The sequence below is a fragment of the Symphodus melops genome (assembly GCF_947650265.1).
Source record: "Symphodus melops genome assembly, chromosome: 3".
Taxonomy (NCBI): Eukaryota; Metazoa; Chordata; class Actinopteri; order Labriformes; family Labridae; genus Symphodus; species Symphodus melops.
Genome location: NC_136693.1, coordinates 19200915 through 19219815, shown reverse-complemented (window position 1 = coordinate 19219815; position 18901 = coordinate 19200915). Strand labels below are relative to the sequence as shown.

Below are 18901 nucleotides of genomic sequence, written 5' to 3'. Positions count from 1 at the left end.
TCTTCTTCATTGCACTGTCTGTCTTACTGCACACATACGGTGTGAGCACATTCAGAGCTACAGTATTAACTGAGTGCATGGACCTCTCCTGTGTTTTGTTACATGATGTACTCTGACAGAATCAGAGACACTTTAGTGTTAACAGTAAGTTAACATCGTCATTAAGGTGTTAATAAATACATGATCATAAATAGTTCTAGTGAGGAGAGACTCTTTAGTGGAAGCTGTGGTGGCTCTTAAAAGAGCCTTTGGTGTTTTGAATGCCGGCCTGCTGATTTACTTCTTGGCCTTCTTGGCTGCAGTCTTCTTCGCGGCTGCTTTCTTAGCTGGAGCTTTCTTCACCGGAGTCTTCTTCACAACTTTCTTCGGTGCAGCCTTCTTAGGACTCCTAGCTGCAGGCTTCTTAGCTGCCTTCTTCACCGGAGTTTTCTTGACTGCTGCCTTCTTCGGTGCCTTCTTCACTGCTACTTTCTTGACCGGAGCCTTCTTCTTGGGTGTCGCTTTCTTGGCGGCGGGCTTCTTTGCCTTGGCTGGAGCTTTCTTTACGACCTTCTTGGCTGCGGGTTTGGCGGCATTGGGCTCTTTCTTTGCGAGCTTGAAGGATCCTGCGGCCCCCGTGCCTTTAGTCTGGGACAAAGTGCCCGCTGTCACCAGCTTCACCACGGCGGTGTTGATGCGTTTGTTCGCCTTGCTCACATCCACACCTTTAGCGGCCAGTGCTTTCTTCACCGCGGACAAAGACGCACCTTTGCGCTCTTTGGACTCGGCCACAGCGCTCACGATGAGCTTCGGGAGGGACGGTCCTTCCGCCTTGGCTTTGGGAGCCGCTTTCTTCTTCGGGGCTTTCACCACCGGGGCTGCTGCTGCTGCTGGTGCTTCTTCTGCCATGATGATCTGTCAGTGGACGTGCGGAGGGAGCGACCGGAGGCGGGACTTATAGGAGCCATGAGAACCGTGAAGAGTCAATCCACACACACCGTCTTCCTCCTGGCTGAAATGTGGCGACACTTTGTGTTTTATCTTCAACTTTAAGGGGAGAAAACTCACACACAGAATCTGTTAGAACGAAAAAAAAGTGCCGTATCAGTTAGAAAGGCCTCCTCTCTGCAGACTCCGCTCATGTTGGAGGAGCAGGACTCTTTTATTTCACCACAGCAGCCTTCAAACCTCCATGATAGCCGCTCTGTTCGGACAACACGGGGGGATTTTCCCTCACATTTCGCCTCCTAAAATATTTGTGCGTGACTTTTGACATGTTTCACTGGGAATATGTTTAGCAGAGTGATCAGAGGACACACTAATACCAAAAATCCTCTGATCCTGTGATTATTGTCTTTAAATTAGGAGAGTTTTGTGTGGAGGTAAACACACGGAGGCTGTCGGAGACTCGGAGGTCACACAGACTCACAGATGATGTGGAGGGTTTGAGCTCCAGGTCCGACTAAATGACTGATTTTATCAAGAGAACACAACGTTCAAGGTTTCTAATAGTACGATGTGATAATCTTACAACACAATGAATCAGTCCTGCGCTGATTGACACTGAATAAATCACATCAGTGAGAGTTCTGTCTGTTTGGTAATAATCACTGTCAGCTAATAACGTCACACTAATTAAATACATACATACATATAAATACATACAATTCATCTGTAATTCTCCTCAGCTGAGCTCAGATCTTTTGTCATGGTGGACTCAGAGTTATTCCTGCTCTTCTATAATATATTTGAGGTCAAAGGTCAATAAGGGTTTTATAGATAGACTGTGACTCCTGATTAATTTTTTGAGGTTCATTAATATGAAACTCATTAAACTTTTTGTTTAAGGTGGAATATAAGATATTAATGAACATTTATTTTTATTATTTTTTGCTGTTACTTTGAAAGTCTAAGCTGCTCTGCTGAAAGGCATTTGTTGTTGACAAACATCGTCTCCATAGTTGTTGATTTTCAGTATTTGAAACAAGAATTCTCATCTTGTTGGATGGGACCTAAAAATGGGCGGCGTTGTCGTTTTCTGCAGGTTGAGAATGTGTGTCTGAAGTGAGTTCGGGGGCCCGTTTCTGAAATAAGGTTTTGTGCAAGCGCTGAGTCAGTTAACCCTGAAATGAGGGAATCTCTAGGTCAGTGGTGTCCAAAGTTTTTTTCTTGCGGGCCAAAATTGTCGCGTTAGAATCGTTCACGGGCCACAGGGTTTTTTTGTTTGTTTTTTAAATATTGGAAGGAACTTTTTGTATTTTGACCTCTTCAAAAAACAATGTAAATACACAATAACTAATTGCAGTGGGAAACTGTTGTGTTGTAATCTTTTGGAAAGAATAGTCAGACTTTTATAGGTCTCCCTCACTAACATGAAAAAGAAAAAAAGAACGAATTATGCCATCTGATGAGGCCTCGGGCCAAAATCTTCTGATTCTTCGATATGAAGTCAAGGGCCACAAAAAATCCACTCAAGGGCCACAAATGGCCCCCGGGCCGCACTTTGGACACCCCTGATCTACTGCATAATCCAATTATTGCATGTTATAAACCCCTTCACCGTGAGAACGTTGATCCAGTAGACCTCAGTACGAACGTAGTGTACCTTTCAGTTTGATGCTTCTGTCTGCTCCAAGTCTTAGTAAGACTTTAGTCCAGGATCCTCTGGTAACCAGACGCCCCTTGGATGTAAGGAGGACAATTGTACTAGAAAGAGAGAAATATCACATCATTAGATCTTTCCTGCAGCTGAAATACACTATTGGGCTTAGTTTAGCATGACCTTATTGTAATACAATTCAGTTACTTCACAGGTCAATGCAACACTTCAAATTAAAAATAAAAATAGCTTCTCTTTTCCTCAAGCGTTAAAAATAAAATAATATAGTAAATATAATTTAGTTTGTCCTGAAATATTTGATACTCTTTAGATTATGATTGAAGATTATTTTTAGATTATGTTTTCTGAATCATTTCTGACAGAGTGTAGTTAAGTGATAATGGAAATAGTTATAATGCATTTGTGCAGCAGGGCAGCAAGATCTTACCCATTTCTAAGTCCACTGACGTAACTGTCAAACTGTGCAGGGATGCCCTGTAGGATGGAATTCCTGAAAGCTTTGGTCTCCACCACCTTTCCTTCATGGCCATCGATGACCGTCAGTTGCACACCGTCTTCTGACTGGTATAACTTTCTTCCATTAACCTGTCACAGCCAGTCAATAACAAAACTGTTCTGAGCTTAAAATGACAAACACTGCAAACTTCAATGAAGTTGGTCACTCAGACTAGACAGCATGGCAGAGGGAAAACATGCAGAGCGTCGAGTATAAGCTGCATAGGATACCTCAGCAAAGGCAAAGTCCTCCTTGATGTGGAAGAAGCGAGTGTTGTAGGACTCCAGTTTGATTTCCAGGAAGTGGTCAGATGAGTGCTGCCAGGATAACAGACTGACAGTTAATACACAATGTTTGTCAATTCACAGAGGCAGTTTCAAGTCTGTTTTCACTCCAATCAAAAAGATGAAAAAAAATCAGAAAGAAACAGCTGATACGTAACTAAAAGAATAACATATGTTCTGTGTGACAAGGAGGCCTAAACATAATTAAACTCCAAAACAAAGTGTCATGCAGTTCTCCTCACATGAAATGTGATGGAATGATTGTCAAAGAAAGAAAGAACACAGATTCCAACATGCACTGATTAATACCACATAGGAAGAAATATACGCCCTTCACAAATTTGTTAATTTGTAATTTAAAAAAAATATATAAAATTTAATCAAAATTAGTTTTTAATAAAATCCATTGCGTTTCTGTTTTTGTGACCCCTCCAAGTACCCCTGCAGACAATGTTGCTGTTATGTTCACACATACAGCCCCTTAGGATAATCTTTTTCGGGGGATTTCCGTATGTGAAAAGGGTTGAGAACCACTGATGTAGACCATTGCACAATATAAATAATGTAAAAATTGGATTTATTTTGATAAAGAATTTATGTCATTTGATATTATAATATTTTAATATAAAATTGCAAAATTAAGAAAATCACACGACTAAATGATTTTGCAATGAAAAATCTGCACTAGATGTGTAATAAGCTGTTTATTATGCTCCTCAGAGTTTTTTAAAAAAAAAATTATGAACTTCAAACTAATGCCAGTTAATATCCAAATCTTCTCAAATACATCCCCCTCCTTCTCACCAGCCTGGCATTAGGTATCTTTCTGGGCATAGGTACATCCACAACCGGCAGCTCAGAGTGTCTGGGGTAGGCCTGGGCCATGCAGTTGCTGGGTGGACTGCCTTTAGGAATGACAGCTGTGATCTTCACCCTCTCACAGCCTTTGACAGAACAGAAGGCAAACTGTTCCCTGTTGTTATGAGCTTTAACCTTGAGGAAAAGCAGGCTGCAATAAAAAAAGAGTAGAAATTCAGACTTCATACACATTTGATTCATTTAAATGTCAGATACAAATGTATGTAGTGACATGCAGACTTATCTCACCATGTTAAATGAGAGTAGTTGGCACTCGTTTAGTCATGTTACGATAAGGTTTTATCAGCAACATCTAAATTAGCATAGGCGTTTTTTGTTTCTTTGTTCTCACACACACACACACACACACACACACACACACACACACACACACACACACACACACACACACACACACACACACACACACACACACACACACACACACACACACACACACACACACACACACACACACACACACACACACACACACACACACACACACACACACACACACACACACACACACACACACACACCTTTCACCTGAACAAAGACAAAAAACACCTCTAGTAGTAGAAGACATGAATGTTTTTGAGTTATATAAATTAGCACTGCTACAAGCACTACTAAAGTCCTCTTAATAAAAGAAGAGTACAGTAAAGACATATGCATGAAAAAGACGTCATATATACAAGAAAAGACTCTCATAATTAGACGAATGCAATCTCAATCAAACAATATGCCAAGGGAAAATCTAGAGGCAAAAAAAAAAAAGGATAAAAAAAATGAAAGCAATGGAAATATTAACATACCCAGTGTTTGGAAAATGATGGTATACTTGTGGTGGTGGAGAGGCAGTGACAAGGTTTTGATTGAGTGTGTGTTGGGGGGGGGGGGGGAGTGTGTGTTTTAACGTTTGTTAAAAAAAACAAACGTTTTAAGCATTAATTATTTCTGTATTCTCATTCATTTTTATGCCCTCTGTGCTATAAATTAATGACTAAACCTCCTTTGTTCTGGTTCAATGAAAAAAAAACATTTCCATACTTTAACAAACAAATAGACTTGAAAAGTTATTATGTTTTCATGCTGTTTATCCCTGCAGATAAATTTGTGCTTTTGTGTTTATATGCAATATTGTACGCCATTTCGGCAATTACCTTAGTTTTGTATGTTTTTAAGAATTGCTCAAAATGTAAGCATACATATACTTATTTTGTGTCTTACTCGTGTGTGTGTGTGTGTGTGTGTGTGTGTGTGTGTGTGTGTGTGTGTGTGTGTGTGTGTGTGTGTGTGTGTGTGTGTGTGTGTGTGTGTGTGTGTGTGTGTGTGTGTGTGTGTGTGTGTGTGTGTGTGTGTGTGTGTGTGTGTGTTTGTGACAGACCCAGTGTCTTCCTCCCAGTAGTAGTATCCCCTGGTCAGTTGGGAGTGGTTGATCTTTTCCCTCTGTATTGTCCTCATGAATACGCCAGTCTTGTGGGTCCGTTTGGTCAGGCGGTTGTGGATGTCAGAAATGACAGTAAAGTTGGTGCCTTGCGGGTAGCAGATGCCCACATTGAACCAGTCATTTCTGAAAAACAACAATCAAGATTTTGTACTGATTACAGCCAATCCTGTACTTAGAGTCATGTTAATACTGCACTATGAACTCTACATTAATGTATTATAATTGATCAAATCAGATAATTAAAGAACAGAAAAGTCATGCAAATGTTAAGCTACACCAAAAATAATTGATTTTGTTTTTACAGTTATAACTCAAAATCAGCATAGGTCAACTCAATTTTGAACTTCAGAAGGAAGAAAAGATGGCCTTATGATGTACTGTAGTTACTCTCTTAAGACAAAGCAGCTGTTTTCACTTGCACAATTACAATGTGGACTGCAGAGGGAGCCATCAGAATAAAATTGATAAAAATACAATGTTTTGGCTTAGTTTTGTTTATGTCGGGATGGATTCAGACCACAGGGAACAGCTGATGTTGTTAAAAACAAAAACTTGCCTTTAATTGGTTAAAATGTCTCAGTGACATTTGAAAGGCGGAGCTTGAGGCAAGGCTCTTTTCATTTCAATGGAAAATCTTTGTAAACAACAGCCTTCTTCAGTCTGTTTCACCAAATATCAGTTTTATGTGAAACTGCTCCTAACAGTCAATTAATCAACCAATCTTTATTTGTTTAGCTTCAATTCATAACAAGTGTTGTCTTCAGACACTTTACAAAAAGCAGATAAAAGATCTTACTCTTTATTTAATTTCACAAAAGAGCAGGTAAAAAGACCATACTCTACTGTTTACAAAAAGCAGGTAAATGACCTTACTTATTTCTATATTTCAAAGACCCAGTTTAGCTTAGCAACCTTCAGCAAAAGTTATCTATCACATCATAAATTATACAGTAAAACGCAAATCCCATTCAGTATCTTAAATTTTACTTCTGACAACAATGGAAACTCTCCCTTATGCTCTTTTCTGTTGGACTGGTATACAGGAAAAAGTATCCTGTACTGAGCTTATTGAATAATGAGCCAAAAAGCCGGAGGTGATCAGTCAAAAAATGTTCTATTATTTGAAGAGAATCCATACAGACGCATGCAATTTTGAGTAGTCCAAGTCACCATGGCCTCTAAAGAAGTATAATATCTTGGGTTTTGATTTACTGGATAAAATTCACTTTGGTCATTTATTATTGGAATTAGTTGAATAACTACTGAGGTTAACTTATTGGTTAACATTTTTTTATTTGCATAATCAACTGTGTCCAACTCTGCCTGAATGTAAACATACTTAATTATTGTAAAGGGGAATTGCGCTACAGGTGTGTTTTAGCCATACAGTCTATAAAAAGCTTTAAATGTTTAAAGGAGACTATCCCCAACTGTTCATTACTTTTGTTGAAGAAAAGAAGACATGATAGTCAAGAGGTCACACCTCATTAACAACTTCTATATGAAAAATTGCAGCATTGGAGAAGAACAAATGAAGTGGGAAAAAAGACATAGACCTTGGAAAGGGTTTGAACTCCGAGTGTGGACAATCTTGTCATGACAATCCAATTCAAATCTTGAGGCACAACTATGATCGGATTCATTGATGATTTAATAAAATTCAAAATTGGTCTGTTTGATCAGATCCCAACTGATTATAGAATCCCAAATTATAGCAAAACTATTGCGAGATCTTGCAAAAGATCTCGGGAGAGTCCTCAATTTTGTTTTCTTCCATGTCCCTTTAGGGGTCCCGTAAAAAAGCCCCTGAAACATACAGTATGTATAATTTCAAAATGACATATCATTGCGTTTGTTACTTCAACAACAGAAAAAGATTAGGCCTTCTGTGCAAAAAAATCATATTGACATTATGTATCTGTATGGAAGTCTTTATACCACAGACTGCTCATGTGTCTCATCTTCTAGTTAGTTTGGGGGAGAAATATGGGTAACGCTTTAATTTACTGGTCCGCAAATCTAATCTATAATTAGGTGATAAGTAAATGATTATTATATAAACTTTTTTATTAATTCTTTGAAATTACCCCCGCATTTCTTGACAATTGGGAGAAAATGACCACGTAACTTCAACCAAATTCAATTGTAAGCAAGTCATAATTGGTAAGTTATTGTTTTTCCAATTTCTTTAAAATCACCCCAAAATTCCATGGTAAAATTGAGAACACATTTGATTCCATCCACTGTGGATGGAATCAAATATTTCACGTCTCCTTTGTCACACAAGTTGCACAACACTTCAGCGCACAGAGAAAGAAAAAGACAAATACATATTTATAATGAAGTCCATATAATAAATGAAAGGCTTCTAAGCCCCGACCATGATTGCTGCACCGCTGACGGTACAAGCTCCATGACGCAGGCAGTGCCAAGTGTGGAAAAAGTACATCATAAAATAAAGTGAGGACAGTGCAGTGACAAATGTCACAATGTACAGTAATGTTTGAGAGCCACATCTGAGAGCTGCTCTCTTTTCAGTGAGCTCATTAAAAGGTGCGTCTTTCATAGTTATTATAACATATGAGATGAAAGCTTTGCTCACTAAAATAAAGAAAACTTGTGTTACAGGGTTTATACATTAAAATTCAAGTTGTTGTAGAGTGAAGAAATAATAAATATGTTTAATTTCATGAAGAAGATCATAGAATATTTTAAGTGTGACTTTGTGAACAGCAGCTGATTTGATTAAGAACTGATTCATAAATGTGTGAGTTAGAATGACAGTGTTTATTTAGTTTTATAGGAGTTTCGGTCTTAATTTTTTTTGTTAATCATATGAAGCTGATCTCAATCATTTATTACCTAAAGCTGTTATCATTATTGCTTACAATAAAATTCGGGCATTATTTTAAATAAGTAGCGTGCTAATTTATACCCAAATGTCATGAAATTCGGGGCTAATGTCAGAGAAATAAAATATGACTTTTTTCTAATTATTGTCAAATTATCACCTAATTAAGACAGAATTTGCTGAGCTGTAAATTAAAGTGTTACCAAAATAAGAAAATGTTTTAAGACTATCATAGAAATCTTAGCTCCTTTGAATCTAACTTCATATGCCTTACAAAATGAAAATATTTTATTTTCTAAAGAGGAACACATTGAAGCCAATCTAAAAAATAAAGGTGGGAATAAACACTGTTGGACAGAGATGAATGCGTCTACTCTGATAGGAGAGCAATGCTAATGTGCAATGCTGCTATTAATCATGAAAACTGTACAATTTTGCATTTTAGACTTTTTCCCCCTTGCTCTGCATCTACCAGTTGTTGTCCGTCTTCACTCTTGGATAGTTAACACATTTTCTCAAAGACTGTCAGTGTGGTAGATAAAATTAATTAACTATGTCACAAAAGCAATTACTAACAACAACATGAGTAATTCATATTCAAGTCTGCTGATGCTGCTGCTGGCTATAGTGTATAGCATCTTAAATAAACTTCAGTTGAGATGAGTGTGCTGCCATAGAACTATTTGCTTTACTACAAAGTGACAAAGCACAATGGCATGACAGCTGTATCAGCACAAAAATGGTGGTTTCTGTAAAATTCTTATTGCCCCGTGTCTTCACTAATTGTCACTGTTGGATATTTTATTGACTTTCGCTACCTAAAAATGTGTACTCAATAACTCTGGAAGAAGAATGAGCTTTTGGATGTAAAAATATTGTTATATTTAAAAAAAACTGATTATAACTTTTTCTAATTAGAAATGATCTTACAGTCAAGACGTTTCGAATCTGCCTAAGTCACATGTACCTTTTTATGTCCAGCTTATTATTTTTCTCATATGAAGGGTCTTCTTCCTATTGTGAAGGGTATAGGGGGGGATAGTGTGAAGGTACCACTGACTTATTGAAGTTGATGAGCCAGATGGTAACCTCAGCAGGTGCCGCCTGGTCCCAGTGGATGGTGTATCCTTTTGCCAATGTAATGACTGGCTGAAACTGCTGGTAGTGTTTCCTCTTCCCAAGAGCTCCCTCCAGTGTAAGGGGCCGACCAGGGTACTCATTTCTCACAATGAGCATGTCCAGGTATGCAGGGTTACGTATTTGAATGTAGATCTGAAGGGAACATGACAATATAGCTATAAGGCTCATTCTAATACTAAGACAAAGATCAGTGTAAGTAATGGGTCAATTTCAAATTCAGAGACTTGTTATATGGAGCTGCTGATCCAGAAGTTAAATAGCTGACACTGTTATCATAAACAGGACATCTTGTGTCCTTAAAACTTATTTCCTTGTTTTTTCTCTACTTCGCTTCATTTCCTTGCTGCTCTCAATGCAATGGTAGAAAAGGACTAAGACATTAAGGAAAAGACACAAAGTGGGATGCATGGATGTAATGTATACCTTGCCTTTTTACCCTATGTGGCAGACATAAGTAACAGAAAAACACAAATGCTGGTAAATATTGGTGAATTGAGTAAACAATTATAGGAACATTATCAGAGGTACAGCAGGGGGAGTTTGTGTTGTGATTGAAATGATGTACAACAGAGTATCATATTCCTGACCTTGAAAACGTTGCAGTTTTGTGAATGATAACGTTTTAGTAGATCTGAACCGTTCTTGTTATTTGAAGGTCTCTCCCAACCAATAAAATTGTAAATTTTAAATGTTTTTATTCATGTAGGCTCATCTATAAGGATAAATCTGTAAGTGCATTTAACACCCATTATCATACCTGTGCGTAGTGGCCACTGCAGATAGCAGCCCTCCAGTCAGGCACATGGATGCAGTCAGGATGACGGAGCAGCCAGTTGTCCTCCTTGACCAGGAAGGCTCCAGGATATTCACTGACTGATCCATCGATGTCATGGAAGATGGTGGTCTTGTCCCCATCCATCTCCATCTTATTAAACCAGGGTCCCGGCTCCCCAAAAAACACACGAGATGTGATCTGAAGGAGAGCGAGAGGGTGACACACTTAAACATGCTTATATCAGTATATGCTAATTAGTACATTATTTATGACAATATCTGAAATTCAAAAGCTTTTAAATGCTCTATAGTTTATTATTTCATGGACAGTCCCCTTTACAATAAAAGGGGCAGCTTTTGCCTTTGTGGCTAATTTCCAGCTGTAGTTCCTGGCCATTTGTAAGGTGGCAACCTAAAATGCATGGCCCTCCTGTCCACGTAAATATGAAGTAACAAAGCCCAATAACGGGCTGCATAGACAGGAAACATAAGGAAAAATAAGAAGATACTGGTATAGGCCCAGCTAAGAATTCTACAGCCAAAATCACCAAGATGCTGACCGACTTGGAAACGCTGCTCAACACCGAACAGATCTTTTTCTTTGCTTTTCCAGTCTCATCTCATCTAGTCTCACACACTGTAAGTTAAAGGTTGAATGTGTAACAGGTGCTGACTCACAGGTACATGGTCAAAAAAGATATTAGTGACGTTGTTGTTTGGGCAGCTCTGCCAGGAGTTGTTGAGTCTGAAGCCAAACGCACTCGTGTGTCGCCCTTCCAGCGCTGTGTATTTTCTAAAAGTACAGTTCTGCATGTTGATAGGCCCGTCGTAGATCTGCATGCCCCGGATGGGAAAATCACTGCAGGGAGCACATGAAAACACACTCATACATACCTCCTCCTCTAAGAAATGTACAGTATAAAGTATTCTTCTTTGGCATTCTTTGGCAATATTAATACAGTTTACAGTAAGGTGGGGGGGGGGGGGGGGGGGGGGGGGGGGGGGGGGGGCTAGTGGATGTATACATCCTCTTCCTCATTATTTATCACTAGAAGCATGGGTGACTGAGTAAGAACTCCATGGTAATTTGTTAGTGTCCGTATTATACAAACAACTTTGTTCGATGTTTAAGTGGGAAAACACACATGGATAAAATACCTGACTATAACAATATATTACTGTTTATTAACATCCATAATCAGTAAGCACACTATTACAAAAGATATCAATAAATAAAGTGTCTTTTTAAAATCTTTCTTTCAAGATGCAGAGTTGATTAATTTGGCAACTAGCTGAGATTAAAATATCTGAGTAAATGTAAAATGTAAATGTCAAAAATGTAAATGGTGGATGAGAGCTGAATAAAATAAAATAAAATAAATAGGGACATGCGTCACTTACATGCCATGTGGCAAGGTTCTGCCAGTAAAGTCAGAACCACCAGGGCCCCAGATATGGTTGTCAGGCAGGGGCCTCCCACGATTTTCACTTTCGCCAACGAACAAAGAATTTATCACCTGCTGATGAGAGCCATCATCATCTGGGAAAGTCCCTCCACTGCACACAGAAATTGGGAGAGTTACAGTCTGAAGGTGCCAGGAGTAGTCACATTAACTTAACTGATAGAATTAAGAAAAGGACATGTTGGAAGATGAACAAAATTGGAAAATGATTCGACTAACTGTGCATTAAGAATGTGTTTGATCATTCTATTAGGATATATAGTTTAAAAATAAAATAAATTAAAAAATATAATTAAATTCAAGACAGCTGAAAGCTAATCAACAAAGTTTCTAATTTTGTAACTGTGCTAGCTGACAGACGCTGGATCGCCTCGTGGTTATGTCAGACACTCCATGTAAAGAGGTTACAGTCTTTGTTGCAGGAGCATTGGGTTCAAATCTGACCTCAGCCCTTTGCGCATGTCATTCCCGACTCACTTCTCCCAGCATTGCTTTTCTCTCCTCAGCTTATTTATTAGATTATTTAGAGTATGATGGGGTAATGGAGGGTAAATAAAAACACAACAAACAATAATACACAATAATAATTCACAAATTAATTAAAAAGATTGTTTTATTTAACTTCAGAGCAACCATCACGGACCAATGTGCCATAACCCACATCTTAGAAAAACCCCTACTGAAATTAATTATTTATCTGACTTTTCCTCAGCACAATAATGCTGACTTCTATAGGCAGAAAACTAAACTTTTTGGCTATTTTGAAATATCAGAATGTCAAAATAAAATATAAATGTAAATTAGCCTTTGTTACATCCATAAATGTGAAGTATAATTTATTTTATGCGAGAAAGGAAAACTTTAATGTTTATTTGTGATCATTTGAGAGGGCTGGGTGTTCATGTTTTGAGCTGCAGTGACCCATTTTTCTACAGACATCACCAATGACAAGGTGGAGTGAGTTTGTTGAGTATTAAAATAGTTACAGTTTTTTAAAGATGTATTATGATCAAGTTTTGCTGAATGAGACTTGAGATGACAGCAGATCTAAGGTCCGCTTCTACAACAGAGCTTGTGCATGTAAGTGAGAGGCGTTGCTTTTGAGGCAGCGCAGAGAGGAGGGTGAGGGTGTGAAGGAGCGCCAAGCGGCAACCTCCGTTCTTGAAAATGAGGCCAATGTGCAAGTGCAAAATCCTGCAGTTCGTTGAGTGTCAGCTTAAAGCTGGCTCCAGCTTTAAACCAGCCTCAGCTTTGGCTCTAATCCTGTCATTAGGTTGACAAGAAAGTTAGAATGAGACAGCATTTCTAGCATGGTGGCAGCTGCCGATGAGCCTACGGAACCCCCGCTGTAACATGTGGCTGACATCACTCGAGCTTCATCCATTAATATTTACAGTCTATGGGGAGCACTGAGGAAATGCTACTTTCAAAATAATGCTTTATTTTTTTTCTGAAAATTACCAACTCTGCCTTTAATAGGATAGCGGCGTGTATATTTATCTTCATAATATTCCAAAGAACTTTTAATACTTTTCTGATGTTTCTTTGAAACAGTTTAATGCCAGAAACAATTTGTTTGTATTTGCTGTGAAACTTAGAAGTTTACGGTGAATTGTAGAGCAGTATTGAAAGCCAAAGTTTAAATAATCATTCCAAGACATCTTAGAAATTCTCTTTAGAATAACTGAAAAAATCTCAAGAAAATTCTTAAGAATATATTAGTGAATGAGATGCACTGTGTAAACCAACTTACAGATTTTTGTGTAAAATCCAAGGCACCCAGCTATTTTGAGTACATTAAAAAGGGCTATCCGCCACAGGCCGGGCAAAGTAATAAAAAACATGCTATAAGTTGAAAGCATGTTTCCTGTAGCTGCAGCTATACTCCCCTCTCTGCTGTCATGAATGTGAGCACCATGGAGCGCTGAGAGTCTGAGACACAGCGTCATACATTTCAGCACAAACGCAGCTACATGCAAGCGCACGGCTCGCCCCTTTTATCTTACAGTGCATAAGCACACAGATGATCCTTAAGGACTGAGTCGGGAACAAGTGATCTGGTCAAACGGTCGGTTCAACTTTGTTCCCTTCAGTCTCACCTTGTCTGCAGCTAACATTACCATAGCAATGTCATGTCTGTGAGCTTCTTCGCTCAGATGCTTTAAACAGCTCTGTGTTTTAAACACAGCAGATATAGTGCGTGCTAAATGCACGCGCCACAGGAGCAATCAGAGGTCGACTATATACTAATAATGAGCAGGTTGATTATTGTCAGTGTCTAATATTGTAAGAGTTATTATGTTTATAATTATAAAAATAATAATAAATTGTATTTATGGGCGCCTTTCATGTCACTCAAGGTCCCCTTACAGTAGGGTTAAAACAACACAATCAAACACAAACACATTCAACTACTGTACATACATTGCTCGGTGAATTTTTTCTACCTAACCATCGGTGAGTCAAAAAGTTAATTTCCGACCCTGTGAGTAGAATGGTGAGCGTCAGCAGCTGCAGAGCAGAGCTGGATGCAAAGCCAAACCATACTACTGTAACAAGCCGGTTTGTAGCCCTGCTTGCCCAAACAAGTGTTAAGAGCCAACGAGATTATGAGGTGCATTGGTGTTTTCATTAAAAAAAATAAAGGAATATCTTTTGGCCATAATCTTTCTTCAGTCTTATTTTGTAAAATAAATTTTACAAAACTTTAAAGACTTGCATCGTAAACCCAGTATCGTGAATCCTATCTTATCGGGAGTTGAGCGAATTGTTACATCCCTACTCATTACTAATAGGACTACGATCATTGAGTTAACAAGGTGGGGGTGGGCTTACCTTGCAAGAGTGAGGCCAATGCCATTATCAGCAAATCTAAGCAAAAAAGGGAGAACATAATTACGCAGAGAACAGAGTCTTAAGGAGATAAAATGTTATTAAACATGGATACATTGATCCCTTTCAACTCACTGTCATCTGACAAAACCTGTGTACCTGTGTTTACTCTTAATAAAATGGGCCTCCTAAATCTTGGTTCGGGTTTTTTATATACTGAAGGAAGGGGGATAGCGGTTGTTTATTGTAATTAATGTCTTGTGTCCTGCATGTCTTGTATACTGCTACTGGATGCCTTGAATTTCCCTCGGGATCAATAAAGTATCTATCTATCTATCTATCTATCCCTCATCCATCTTAAAGTTACGACTGTTTTTTCATTTTTCCAGTATCATTGAAAGTTAAAAAACAAAATTCATGTAAACAGTGATAGGTGATTTACCTGGTCAAAGTATTGTTTAATTTTGGATCCATGCTTGTGTGCAATACTCACTGGCAGTCATCAAGCCAGACATCCCCTCCTCTCAGCCATGCTCCATGGTCCTGGTTCTTAAAGGCCACAAAGTGGTGGATAAGAGCAGGGATTCTTGGTTTGAACGGGTCAGCATCCTGGTGGGGACCATACCTAAACCATACAGCAGCACTTTCAACATACTGAGCAGGCATTTTCAACATAATAATTGCCATCAATCATGGGCAGGCCAAAATCAAGATTGCGATTATAATTATATAAATAACACTAGATCCGAGTTCAGGGGAGGATATAGTCTAGTGGTTGGTGCCTGTGCCCTATGTTAAGGGTTAAAACCTGAACTGTGGCTCCAATCATGCATTCCTCACTCTCTGCCCAATTTATGACTCTAGCCACTATCCTGTCTTGCCAATAAATGTAGAAAAATATAACTTATCAAAAAATGTAACTCTCACTGAGAGAAAAGGCATCGTGAAGTGGTAGTGCTTTTAATGTTTTCCAGGTGGGGTGCAGTATGGAGGAAAAGAGTAAGAGTGCTCTGGACCATAGAGGAGATAAATGACCATTCACCTGACAGGCTCCCCCTGACCTTAACCCTTATTAGTGTGAAATGAACGCTGATGAAGGCCTGTGCTGAAACATGCCCGTTGTTGTTTTGTATGCTGCTCAAACCCAGATAAAGGAATCTTGAGTAGTGTGCTGACTTTTCTCTCTTTTTTTAGTCATGTTGTGTTCCTGCACCTTTTTTTGTCGAATGTGCTCTTTTTTTTTTTGCTCGTTCTACAAAGCTGAAGCTCTTACAAAGAGAGACAACTTGTTTTCTTAGATAACAGCAAACATATTCTTCACAGAAAAATGTCTTGAGTTTGAAAAGTTGATTGGGTGTAAAAAATACTATTATTGAAATGATGCAGTTGCTAATATTACACCCTGTTTTTTTAAGCCCTCTGTAAATAAAATAGGAAATTCAGGTTTATGTAACTGCTTGTAATATTATTATTGTAAGAGTAGCAATGAGTATCCTGAAGAAAAGTAAGGCTAAACTACATCATTAAGATGTAAAAAGATGTATTTGGATTTTAAGTACTGATTAAATGAACAGATTAAGGAGAATCAAATTCATAATATTAATATCTTTTTTTTTTTTTTTGCTGATCCAAGAAACAATTGGATCTTTGACAAAAATCTAATGATCCCATCTGAAATTTGAGATTTGTGATCTATTGCGCCACTAAATATGATCCTTACAGGCAGAAAAAAATGTATACTAATGTATACTGAGCTGTCATCAGCTGGTATTACAGGATGTTTATTTGTCACAGGGTGGGAAGATTTACTGTGCTGATGAGTCTTACCTGGCCCCAATCAAAGACAGGAATGGTCTCTTGTCCTTGTCGTTTGCCAGCGTAGTCTTAACTCCATTATCCAGGATCATACCGGCCTGGAATTAACAAAAAACAACAACAATATGTTAATCAGTGTATGATATTAATTAAAAACATTACATAAAAAAGCAATTGCATAATTTATCTTTGCGCTTTCCCTAATACCAAATTAACGGTTTGTTACTATGTAACTATTTACATATTAATTCTTTTTTTCCAAGAACATTATTCAAATTCTAACTGTAAGTCAACAATGAGTTCATTTGCTCATCTAAATCTCATCCAATGTAAAAGGTTTTCAACAAGCTTTATACTCAGGTTAATCAGTGTTTGCATTATTATTATATTAATTATTGCTAAATTTACTGCAGACCAGAAAATCTGTAAATATGAAGAGAACATGAATTCTCAGTTAGATTTGAAGGATCTCTGACCAAGCTTCTATATTTTGGCAGTTGAGCTCGACCTGTTCTGGGCTGAAAATTTGGGGATTTAATTCAATAAAGCTGCCAACACAGCTTGGACTGCTTGGGGAGCTGATAGGATCCTAAGTAATGTGATTTTTTTATGTCATGACAAGCTTTATTCATGGCATGTTGCTTAAAAAAAAGTGTGACAGACTACAACTAATGATCCATCTATTGACAGGACGGACTCAGACTCCACACATCACAACTGCCTGGGCTCAGTTGGTAGAGTCGTCGTCTCAGTTCCTGCAGCTACATGTCCAGTGGATGAAATGAAATGAATGGGATTAGTTACTTCTTCACCACTGCCTTCAATGTGTGAATGGGTGTGAATGGTACATGCAGTATAAAAGCGCTTTGAGTAGTCAGAAGCCTAGCGCTGTATAAGGTCAAGTGCATTTACCATTTTCAGCCCAGTCATATCAAGATCTATCAAGATGTAATCGAGTGTGGCCCACTTTTAAAAATCTCAACAGATTTTCAAACATGAAAAGACCTAACAGATGACCACAGTTTTGTTTGACAAAGGATGACACCATTTATTTAAGGTTAACTGAAATGAAGGAACTGATATTGCTAAATACAAATTTAACTAGAAAGCTCTCGGAATAGTTTACTCCCCCCCAAACAAAGACGTCATCATGGTTTCAGTACTCTTAAAATTCCGCTGGCAGACGTGACACAACCTTTCCACTCAGAAACATTCTGATATGAGTTATGCTCTCATTAGGATGATCTGAATCAAAAGTGAAAATGGATAGGTAAAATGAAATACACAGAGGAGATCACTTTTGGGAGAAGAAAAAAAAGGGATATAACAATAACAATTTCCCTGTACCAGTGCTTCATAAATCTCTTGCATGAGCTGAGCTGTGCTCGATGCCTCAGGCGCCTCCAAAACTCTCATGTCCTCTCAATCTCATCAGTCTCCCTCTCTCCTTCCTCTTTCTTTGGGATCTGTTTTTTGCCGTTCTGACTCCTTGCCTTTTGCGCTTCTTCCCTTATTTGCTACTGACACTGACACAACTTGTTTTTCCCCATCCTTTGCCTCTAAGGATAGAGCTTTTCCAATACTCCACAGAAATTGAAGTCAATGAAAAATGTAAAATTTAAAGTAGTGAGCTCCAAATGTGCACTGAAACAACTTTTGGTTTAGGCTTCTGTCACTTTTGCAGAAACAACATTAATTAAAAATCGCAAGCGGTGATAAAGGTCCCTCGCACTTCGTGCATGTTGGAGTGTGTTGCGACCACAGGGAATGTAGCAGCAACGAGGTGGGGCCAAGGAGCAGACCAGCAGATGGCTTTATGTAAAAGTTGTAGCACTGCCAAGTTCAAAAAGGTAACACAATGGAGTTCATTTCAGGCTGGCACTGCCATGATACCTGTGAAATTTGTAGCAAATCGAACATTGCATAAAAGGAAGTAGTACTTACTCCTTGCAGTAGGGGGGCACTATGGTTAGAGGTAATTATTATGTGAATGTGTTCCATGATTGTCAATGATGATCATAGCTGTGAAATTTGAAGCAGTTAGGACAAAGTATATGAGGTGTAGTACAGCGTAATTCCAGTAGGGGCCAATACGTTATTGGTATAAGTTAGATGTGATCAGGCCAGTACTGACATCACTCGTGGTAGTTGAAGGAAATCTTTTATATGGATATACAGTTTTTGCAGTAGGGGGAACTGTGGTTACAGTTAGATATCTTTATGTCCATGTGTTCAGAGGTCAACTGTGATCATACGTGTTAAATTTTAAGCAGATCTGTTTGATGGCGAGAAATCCTTCGCAATGGCCACATTGGCTGTTCAGGCTCATGTGAATG

General features: G+C 38.5%; 2 protein-coding genes across 2 annotated transcripts in view; both read right to left on the bottom strand.

Annotated features, from left to right (window-relative positions):
• Positions 1-212: 212 nt before the first annotated feature.
• Positions 213-1855, bottom strand: LOC306821394 (histone H1-like). Its single transcript, XM_079339789.1, has one exon. The coding sequence runs from the start codon at positions 886-888 to the stop codon at positions 277-279; it is 612 nt and encodes a 203-aa protein (XP_079195915.1). The 5' UTR covers positions 889-1855; the 3' UTR covers positions 213-276.
• A 665-nt stretch (positions 1856-2520) lies between these two features.
• The window catches only part of cemip (cell migration inducing hyaluronidase 1), an 89502-nt gene continuing 73121 nt past the window's right edge, over positions 2521-18901 (bottom strand). The window contains exons 17-28 of the mRNA XM_079340424.1: positions 16578-16663; positions 15244-15375; positions 14754-14789; positions 11857-12012; positions 11134-11314; positions 10439-10654; positions 9602-9813; positions 5628-5813; positions 4184-4388; positions 3326-3412; positions 3027-3184; positions 2521-2685 (exon numbers count right to left, since the gene is read on the bottom strand). Coding sequence (XP_079196550.1) covers positions 2565-2685; positions 3027-3184; positions 3326-3412; positions 4184-4388; positions 5628-5813; positions 9602-9813; positions 10439-10654; positions 11134-11314; positions 11857-12012; positions 14754-14789; positions 15244-15375; positions 16578-16663 — 1776 coding nt within the window. The 3' untranslated portion in view covers positions 2521-2564. The remainder of the gene's footprint in view (positions 2686-3026; positions 3185-3325; positions 3413-4183; positions 4389-5627; positions 5814-9601; positions 9814-10438; positions 10655-11133; positions 11315-11856; positions 12013-14753; positions 14790-15243; positions 15376-16577; positions 16664-18901) is intronic.